General features: G+C 36.1%; 1 protein-coding gene across 8 annotated transcripts; it reads left to right on the top strand.

The window, feature by feature from the left end:
* Positions 1-804: 804 nt before the first annotated feature.
* On the top strand, positions 805-4993 carry LOC131153218 (BTB/POZ domain-containing protein At5g47800). 8 transcript variants are annotated; one of them, XM_058105382.1, is made up of 7 exons: positions 805-923; positions 1055-1173; positions 1826-1971; positions 2047-2116; positions 2921-3319; positions 3417-4133; positions 4326-4993. In XM_058105382.1, the coding sequence occupies exons 3-7, from the start codon at positions 1913-1915 to the stop codon at positions 4785-4787; spliced, it is 1707 nt and encodes a 568-aa protein (XP_057961365.1). In that variant the 5' UTR covers positions 805-923; positions 1055-1173; positions 1826-1912; the 3' UTR covers positions 4788-4993. The 8 variants fall into 8 exon arrangements, with proteins under 8 accessions (XP_057961365.1, XP_057961362.1, XP_057961361.1 ...); XM_058105379.1 differs by having other exon boundaries at positions 3417-4154; XM_058105378.1 differs by having other exon boundaries at positions 3417-4154; positions 4323-4993.
* The last annotated feature ends 5346 nt before the right edge of the window (positions 4994-10339 follow it).

The raw sequence follows: 10339 nt of genomic DNA, 5'->3' as shown, positions 1-10339 counted from the left end.
CACTATAAAGAAAAACACTCCAAATTTATTCATTACATAATAAACAATAATTTTACCCTTTAATTTTTTTGTTTTCAAGTGAAAAATTTAAAAAAAAAAATGAAAACATTTGTTATTTCGTTAAGAAAATTAATGAGTAAAATTATTATCTAATATATTAAAAATAAATATAAAATATAAATGATATTTTTTGAGTATCTATAACACCTTTTTTTCTTTATATAAATTAAATTCTAGTATATTAAAAATAAATATAACATATCAATGATATTTTTTGAGTTCCTATTTCACTTTTGTGTTCTTTCTATAATTTAAATTCTCATAAATGTCGATACATTGCATTAATACATCAAAATAAAAGATAAAATAGAATATTAATTTCCTTAAGAAAATTAAAGAGTAAAATTATTATCTAATATATTAAAAATAAATATAAATATTAATGATATTTTTTGAGTACCTATAGCATTTTTTGTGTTTTTTATATAAATTAAATTCTAGTATATTAAAAATAAATATGAAATATCAATGATATTTTTTGAGTTCCACTAGCACTTTTGTGTTTTTCATATAAATTAAATTCTCATAAATGTCAATACATTGTATTAATACATCTAAATAAAAAATAAAGGAAAGATTTTTTAAGGGTGTTCATAGAAATGTTCATACATACATTTATATACATATATATATATATATATATGCACATATATATATATATATACATACATGTTTATATATATTTATATATATATATTCCTAGACTAAATTGTTATAAATGTGGGTATGTGGCATTAAAAGCTCATCATAACACAGGCCAAAGGGCAAAAGGAGTATGTATGCATACTCATTTACTGCAACCAACAACTAGGGATGAACGTTGGAGAGCCTTCTATGATTCCATCCAAACTCCAAAAACAAGAGTAAGCAATTAAACGACCAAATCAAACGCCGGTTCTACTTCTGTTCCATACCCATTAAACTGCAAACAGTTGTTCTCTTTTCTTCTTTTTTCCTTCTTAAATCTTCACTCGCTATCCTCTCTGTTTGTTAGGAACATCAATCAACGTTGTTCCAGCTCCCCACTTTCTTCCCCTTCTTTGCAAGGGTTTTAGCTAGGGTTTTGTGCTGGCTGGCAACAGGGAAGATTGTGGGATCTCTGTTTCATGGAAGGTAATTTGTGATCTACTTGTGTTTTTTTGTTTTCTTTCCTACTGATTCTATCCATGATATCTGTAAGATGGACGATCATGAATTTTTTTTCTCATTTATTTATTTATTTTCTAAAAAACAGACTTGTTTAAGTATTTAACTCAAACTTCACTTGAAGTTTTATAGTATGTCCTTGAGCTCACAGCCTGTGGGTGGGATTCTAGAGAGACTCACTTCTCTGAATTTGTGAAGCATATATGCTATAGGCATTTCTATTATCCAATAATTATGTCTATTAAGAGCCTGTCAATTCTCTGAATTGTCAAGCATATTTGTTGTAGGCATTTCTAGTATATCTGGGTAATTATGCTTGTTGCTCCAATTTTAACCAATACTTGTCTTGAGAGTAATACTACACAAGATTGAATCATGAACTTTTAGTCAAGAGGATAATTCTACAGTAGTTTTGAATTTTGATTCAATACAATTGATTAGTTGACTGAAACATGGAGCACGCGTCTCATATATATGTGTGTGTGTGTGTGTAGGTTGTGCTCATATCATATCTGCATCTAATCCGAGCATGGCTAACTGGACTTGCTAGCTGTTAACTTTTTCCAACTTGACTATGAGGCTGAAACAATAACTATCCCAAACTGATTTTTTCCCTCAGAAATTATTTGGAAGGAGATGCTTGGGTAAATGAAGGGGAGAGATTGATCGTATAGTTTTGGTTTTGGGGTGAAAGGTAATCACAGAGATGAAGTTTATGAAACTTGGGACAAGGCCGGACACCTTCTATACTGAAGAAGCTACTAGGTACAATGACATTGCTAAAAATGATTTTGTTTCTGAGATTGTCAAAGCTAAGTGAAAGAGTTTTCAATAATGCAGGACTGTGACTTCGGATGTACCTAGCGACCTCGCCATACAAATCAACAACATTAGGTATCTCCTCCACAAGGTATGGTCTGAGGGTTTTTAATGGTGCATCATATGCCATAGATTAATGAAAAATTTAGAAGCAATAGTTTCACAGTAGTATTCCTCAGCAATGTTGTTTCTGCTACATTTTTAGTATTAGAGCTTCTTGGCCCTATTCAGAAAAAAGAAAATAGAAGGTTAAAAAAAAAACATTCATTAGTGTTTGGAAAATAAAATAAAAAATCATAATTAAAGGTTGTATAGATTTGAGTGGCAGTGGTGAGGCAAAATGGAAGGAAAAAAATATAATAATCACATTTCTATATAATAATAATAATAATAATAATAATAATAATAATAATCACTTGGTTAAGAGCAGAGTAAAAAAATAATCTCACTTATTGATCAGGAAAAAAAGGGGATATATGATCACGAAGAAAGGCCCATGAAAGGAACCTAGATCAATCTGCATTAGTTTATATGCTTTAAATGCATTAAAAGGCATTGTTTCACAATTTAAATCACTACTTCTAGATTCAAGATAACAAAGCCTTGAATCCTGGTTTGAACCTAGATCAATCTGCATTAATTTATATGCTTTAAATGCATTAAAAGGCATTGTTTCACAATTTAAATCATTACGTCTAGTTTCAAGATAACAAAGCCTTGAATCCTGGTTTGAAATGGTTAACTAGTAAGGAAATGCATAGAAACCCAATCAAAGGGTCATGAGAAATCAAATTGTTAGTACTACTTCTGAAAAGGAGATGGAATCATTGTGCATATTTTCTTCTCATTCAGGATTTTCTTAGGTCGTTATTAATTGTTTTGTTTTTAGCTGCAGCCTACACTTCTCTCTAAGTGTGGCCTCTTACAACGTCTTTGTTCTGATTCCGGTGATTCTACCAACATCTGTCTACAACTTCATGATATTCCTGGAGGCGAAGATGCTTTTGAGATATGTGCCAAGTTCTGTTATGGGATAACAATTAATCTTAGTGCTCATAACTTTGTGCCTGCATTTTGCGCTGCTAAGTTCCTTCGAATGACAGAATCAATAGAGAGAGCAAACTTTGTTCTTAAATTGGAAGCTTTCTTTAATTCATGCATTCTTGAAGGCTGGAAGGATTCCATTGTCACGCTGCAGACTACTATTAAGTTACCTGAATGGTCAGAAAATCTTGGGATCATCAGAAGGTGCATAGACTCCATTACTGAGAAAATCCTCACCCCCACAGGGAAGGTTAGAAAATATGAATTTAATCAGTGAAGATCACAAAACTTTTCTTCTTCTAGATAGGATAGGTTAGCATTTGCTTATGGATTTTAATTCTTCTCAGGTCACATGGTCCTACACTTATACTAGACCGGGGTACACAAAGAAACGCCACCAGTCCATCCCAAAGGATTGGTGGACCGAAGATGTATCTGACCTCGATGTAGAACTGTTTCGATGTGTAATTACTGCTATTAGGTCGACAAATATGTTGCCATCACAGCTTATTGGTGAAGCTTTGCATGTCTTTGCCTGTCGTTGGCTCCCTGATGCTACAAAGAATAGGCTGCCTGAAAGTTCAACATCTCAAACTGAAGAATTTATGGGGAAGAATCGACAAGTTCTTGAGAATATTGTTGGTATGATTCCAGCTGACCCAAAGTCGGTATCAATTGGCTTCTTACTAAGGCTCCTCAACATATCTAATTTTCTTGGGGCATCTCCAGTAACAAAGGCAGAAATTATAAGACAATCTGGTAGGCTATTTGAGGAGGCAACAGTGAATGACCTGCTTTTTCCTTCACACTCACCTTCTGATCGACATTTTTATGATATTGCCTCGGTTGGGACTGTATTAGAAAGTTTTATGGTTCTATGGAGACGACAATCACCCACAAAAGACAAACAACAGGCCTTGATATCAATTAGGAAGGTTGGAAAGCTTATTGATTCTTATCTTCAAGTGGTTTCAAGGGACATCAACATTCCAGTAATGAAAGTAGTAGCTCTTGCTGAAGCTTTGCCAGAAATTGCACGGCCAAAGCATGATGACCTCTACAAGGCAATCAACACTTATCTCAGGGTAGATTTATAAATATGAACAAATTTAATGGAATACAATTTTAAAATTTATATATCTCAAGGTCAATTAGGCTAGAGTCATCTGTGTTTGTATCATTTGAGAAGTCAATAATTCACAATTTCTTTCTAAATCTTTTGTAGTAATGTGGCTTTTATCTCTCCTATTAAGCAGGAACATCCTGATGTGACTAAAGTAGAGAAAAAGCGCCTATGTCGGATCCTAAACTGCCAAAAATTTTCCCCACAGATATGCGCCCACGTGGTGAAGAACGAGCGCTTACCGCTTAGAACAGTGGTGCAAGTCCTCTTCTTTGAGCAAGAACGAGGTTTGAGGCCTGTAGATTGTAAGCTACCATCTCAGCATCTGTTCCAACGGCCTCAACCAACAGAGGGAAATCATCAGAGCAATACACGAACTGGCCAGGAGGAAGCATCAAGTGCGGGAGGGGCTAGGAGAAGAAGCTCAACTCCTGCCATCCCCAAAAGAGATCATCAAATAACAATTAGTCCAGCTGCAAAGGGTAGGGAGATCAGAAGAGAAGGAATGACTGGAAATGGAAGCAAGGTGGATCCCAAGAAGATCATGCAACGGAAAAGCATATTAGACCAAGCTCATAAAAGCAGAGATAGATAGAAAATGTAGGGAATGAAGGGCCCTTCCCATTCTGTCTTGGCTGTTACCATTGTAGTTCATTTTTCTTTTTTACAAAGTAAATATCATTGGTATATTTATTTTATTGCTGGATGATAAAATGCCCAATTAATAAGTATGTATCTAACACTGCATTCCAATAAAGGACATCAATATTCACGTGTTGAATTTTGATTATTTGTCCTTCTCTCACTATTGTAGCATCCCTATTCAACACATGATTTTTTTTCATTGTTTTCTTTCCTTCAAACATTCAATTAGTATTGCTCATCCTTCCAGTAGACTTTAACCTTGTCATTATACAACCTTAAAACTTCCATCCTTTTATGATTTCTGTGTATCCCCAGTAAGGACCCTCCACCCATTTCTTGCCTAAACCAATTTTTATCTTTATTTTTTAGTTTCTCCTCTTCTTCCTTTCAAATTTTTCATAGCACTACAATATCGTCTCTGCGGGTTGTCTACCCCAAGAAGGGTTGTCTCTAGTGAAGCCCTTCTCCCTGCACCTCTTCCCTTTCCTCAAATCTTGATTCCCATATGAATTAGAGACCTGGTGAGAAATATGTGTTAGGTGTTAGATAAGAATGTTAGAATCAAAGAGGAGCCAAAGTTTTGGGAAAAGAAAAAAGGTTTGCATTGAATCAATTAGGGTTTTACAAGAGATAAAAGGATTTATATAGTCTACAAGAATAAAAGGGAAAATGACTATTTTACCCTGACATAATGCAAAATATAAATATTATTAACATCCCCCCTCAAACTCATAATGCAACAGTAAGAAGCATCGAGAGTTTGTCAACCAAAAAACAAAAGCGCTAGACGGTGTGGGATTTTGTAAAGAAGTTAGCAACCTACACGAAGGAGGGAACGAAAGGCAAAATAATAGTCACTTGCTGAAGGTGGTGTCTGATGACATGACAATCAATTTCAATGTGTTTGGTCCGTTCATGAAACACCGAATTCCTTGCAATCTGGATAGCACTCTTATTGTCATAATACAGAGGAGTAGGAGTAGAAAATATAACACCCATATTAGCCAACAACCAACATAACCACACAATTTCAGTCGTGGTAGACGCCATCGCACGGTATTCAGCCTAAGTGGAAGAGTGTGAAACAATTGCTTGCTTCTTGCTTTTCCAAGAAATAAGAGAGTCACCTAAAAATATACAAAAACCGGTAGTAGACTTTCGATCAGTAGGATCAGTAGCCCAATCAGCATCAGAGTAGGCACAAAGCTTCAATGACGAGGTCGAAGAGAATAAAAGACTCTGATAGATAGTCCCTCGAAGATATCACAAGATGCGCAAAACAGCTGACCAATGCACAAATGTAGGTGAAGCAACAAACTGGCTCACGATGTGGACATCATAAGCAATATCTGGGCGAGTAATAGTTAGATAGACCAAACTACCAACCATTAGTGGGAGTGTAGCAGGTATTAATCTCAAGAGGAGTATCAACAGTCCGACTATCAGTGAGACGAGCGCGGTCAATAATATATGCAATATACTTCAATTGGGAGAGCAAGTAACCCTTGGGGGAGTAGGCTACTTCAATTCCTAAGAAGTAGCGGAGTGGCCCCAAATCCTTCATGTCAAACTCCTAAGCTAACACCTTTTCAAGTCCATAATACCATCAAAATCAACACCCATAATAATCATATCATCAACATACAAAGAAATAATGATACGGCTAGAAGAAGTACGCTTAACAAATAAAGTTGAATCATGAGCACTAGAAGAGAAGCCAAGAGAAGTGAAAACCATCGAAAACTTCTCAAACCAAGCTCGAGGGGCTTGTTTCAGACCATATAAAGCCTTTTTGAATTTGCAAACTTCACCTGGGTTATGAGAGACACCAGGCGGAGGTACCATGTAAACTTCCTCCTTCAAATCCCCATTCAAGAAGGCATTTTTAACATCCAACTGAGAAACAGCCCACTGATGAACATAAGCTATAGCAATAAGAGCATGAACAGTTGTCATCTTGGAAATAGGGGCAAAAGCCTTCTCATAATCCATACCATACTCTTGGGTAAAACCATTAGCAACCAAACGAGCTTTGTATCACTCAATAGAACCATCTGACTTTGTTTTGATCATGTAAACCCAACAAGAACCAATCAATTTCTTACTAGGAGGGAGTGACACCAAGTATAAGTTTTATGCAACGCAGATAGTTCCTCGGACATAGCCTGTTGCCAAATAGGATCACAAGCAGCCTCTTTACACGAGATAAGCTCACAAAGTGGGTGCATAGCTGCTAAAAAGGAAGTGAAGGAACCAGAATGACAAGAATAAGCAAAATTTGGTAATTTAGTGGACTTACGAGTACGCTTGTGATAACGAGACTGATGAGAATCCACAACCACAGGAGATTCTTGAGGGATCGCAAGAGGGGCATCATCACCACCACCATTTGCATCATTATCACCACCACCATCGCCACCATTTGCATCATCAGAGAAAGGGTCAATACGAATAAGGTCTAACTGTGCCATATGAGGAGAGCTAGTAGGAACGGTAAAGAAAGGAATGTGTTTAAGGAAGACAACATGACGAGAGACATATAGTTTCTGAGCAATAGGATAGAAACACCTATAACCTGCTGTCCCTCTCCATGACCAATGAAGACACACATGGTAGAACGTGGCGATAATTTAGTATGCTCAATAGTGGGACAAAGGACAAAACATAGACAACCAAAAACTTTTAGAGAGGAGTAATTAGGAGGAGATTCATATAATTTTTACCAAGGGGAGAGACCAGAGTTGTGGGATGTGGTGTAGAGACTCAGAGAGTTATAGCAATTAAATAATAAAGGAAAAGAGAGAAAAAGGATTTTCCTAGGGGAGCTCAACAGGGTCTCGTCGACGAGTACAGAATATTCGTCGACGAGTATCCTTCTTAAGCACGTTGACGATGACATGTGTCTCGTCAACAAAGAGATACCGAGAGGGTGATTTCAGGGCCTAAAGTTCGTCAACGAAGGGTATGAGTTCGTCGACGAACTCCTTTCTTGGACTCATCGACGAGGGGTTGTGGCTCGTCGATGAGGGGTTGTGGCTCGTTGATGAGGCCACGTGGACAGAACTCTATAAATAGGCCAAAATGTATTTTCGGCGAGCAAAACCGCATGCAAACCCTCTCTCTCTCTCTCTCTCTCTAAAAATTCATCTCCCTCACCTTCTTTCTTCAATTTCGATTTTGATTCTCGCCGATTTGACGATCGGAAGCCACCACGTTACTCATAGGAAGATTCTCTACAATACTATCGGATTAAAATTTTGATTTAGGGCATTTGGGTACCATCCCAAAATCGGGGTAAGTTGGTTATTTTAAGTTTTATAGGTTATTGGGTATTTCTGAACTGAAGAAAAGTACTAGATGTGATAATATTGGAGTTTTGTTGGAAAAATTTAAATTTAAGGGTGTTGAACTAGGAACACCGAGGCGTAAGTTTGGATTAAATTGTGAGCATATCAGTAAGCCAGGTAAGGGGAATAAATTATAGCAGTCTTTTTATGGAAATTATGGGTTGAGAAATATGTGAAAATGGTGTAAGATATTTTACCTAAAATTTATTTATGATATAAATATCAAATGAAATTTGTGTGGCATATGAATTATATTGTGAAATATTTAAACTGGGTTAGATGAATTACCCTGTGAAATATGTGATAACGAAATGTGTTATGATATGAGAATTGAACTATAGGAAAATAATGAAAGTGAAATATGTAGGGAATTTATTTTCTGAGAAAATGAGGAAAGGTGAAATATGAAAATGTGTTTTGAGAAATATTGTGTAATTGTGAAATGAGATATGTATATGATTGTATGATATGAGATGAATCATGAATTGAGAAAATATCATTGAAATGATGAAAATATTGCAATGTTAATTCTACAATATGAAAATGGGAAAATGTGAATATGAGAAATATGATCATGAGAAATGTGAATATGTGAAATGTAAGTATTGCAATGGAAAATTCTGCAATACTAATATTGAAATATGAATATGAGAAATGTGAATATGTGAAATATGATTATGGGAAATGCGAATATGTGAAATGGGAATATTGCATTGTTAATTCTGCAATATGAATTCTAAATTATGGGAAATGAAATGTGAAATTCCGAAAGGGGAATACAGACATGGGATTGATGAAACGTTAATACCACATAATGATTGCTGGTATGTGACAGTGATAACCCTAATAGATGGATAAGGAAACCCTAACGATGGGTTGTGATATTGAGAGCATGGTACCGTTGCTAGTGGAGTTAGTGCAACCACATGGGCTCGTGAAGCATGTGGCGTGACAGTAGACTAGAGTTTTTGTGCCCCCTGAGTCTGGATCAGGGCTTCGGTTGGCCAGTTGTACTACAGACATGAGATATATGATGACATTTGACCTAACTAGGTCAGCCAACCGTGGTTAGGTCTAGCCTTCGGGCCGCACAAAAGCATGACATGGAGCGAGATCCTCAAGGCAGCCATGAGTACAAACACGAATATATCAGTATGGTGACACTCATGAGCTAGATATGGAAATGGAAATGGAAATGGAATGAGAATGGAAATGAAAATGAAAATGGAAATGGAATGAAAATGAAAAATGAATTGCATGAGTAATAAATAATTAAAGCGAGGTAATACACACCGCCTGAGGGCTTACTGAGTAAGGTGAGTGCTCTAATAAGTATCAGTTGTAGCTGAACCCAAGTTAATTGGGTTAGGTTGCAAACGAAATCAGAGTAGAGGAAAGCTACTTGTATGGACAGGTATGCTTCCCTATTCTCAAGAACTTCAATGGTAAATTTGGGTTACAGTGAATGGTTTTGAACATGAATGTAAAAGCTTCTGAAATCTAATATTGTATATCTATATAACAGTAAATGTGAAATGGTATATCTTCTCAGAGGATACTGATATTGATGTGCTTAAATGTTATGATATAATGAATCTCATATGGCCACACACTGTAGATAATTTATTCCGTCTTATTGAGATGTGTCTCATCCAATTATTTAAATATTTCAGGAAACCGAAATAGACCTGGTGATAGAGCTCCAAGATAGAGTGGAGCAGATACCCTGAGTGGTTAGGGTGAGTATTTTGAGTTAGGGAGGTTAATTCCCCTAGAGTGTCTGTGTATGGCTTGTATATATGGATGGTAGTACTCTGGTATGTGTATTCGTTGTGGCATGTATGTTTATATGTTTAAAATGACTTCCGATGTTAGGGTTGTGAATGGATATGATTGTATACCCGGTACCCACTTGCTAGTCGGGTTATGTGTTATGGTATAAGTGTTGACGTGGTAGATACATGGTTATATGTGTCGTTTATTTATAAAAAAAAATGGTACGAAAATTGGGGTGTCACATATGGGGATTCTATTAATGAAGTGCATCACGGTAAGAACCGCTTCCCGCCAGAATTTACTAGGAACCTTAGCAGATAAGAGAAGAGAGCTAGTCGTTTCAACAATATGATGATGTTTTCTTTCGACAACACCATTT

Source organism: Malania oleifera, chromosome 4 (assembly GCF_029873635.1).
Source record: "Malania oleifera isolate guangnan ecotype guangnan chromosome 4, ASM2987363v1, whole genome shotgun sequence".
NCBI lineage: Eukaryota > Viridiplantae > Streptophyta > Magnoliopsida > Santalales > Ximeniaceae > Malania > Malania oleifera.
This window is presented reverse-complemented; position numbering and strand designations above follow the sequence as displayed.

Excerpts from the sequence above, each read along its gene's own strand:
- LOC131153218 (XM_058105376.1), top strand. The coding sequence starts at position 1,913 with ATGAAGTTTATGAAACTTGGGACAAGGCCGGACACCTTCTATACTGAA. Across the intron at positions 3,320-3,416 it reads TCCTCACCCCCACAGGGAAG|GTCACATGGTCCTACACTTA; the intron begins GTTAGAAAATAT and ends AATTCTTCTCAG. Across the intron at positions 4,155-4,325 it reads CAATCAACACTTATCTCAGG|GAACATCCTGATGTGACTAA; the intron begins GTAGATTTATAA and ends CCTATTAAGCAG.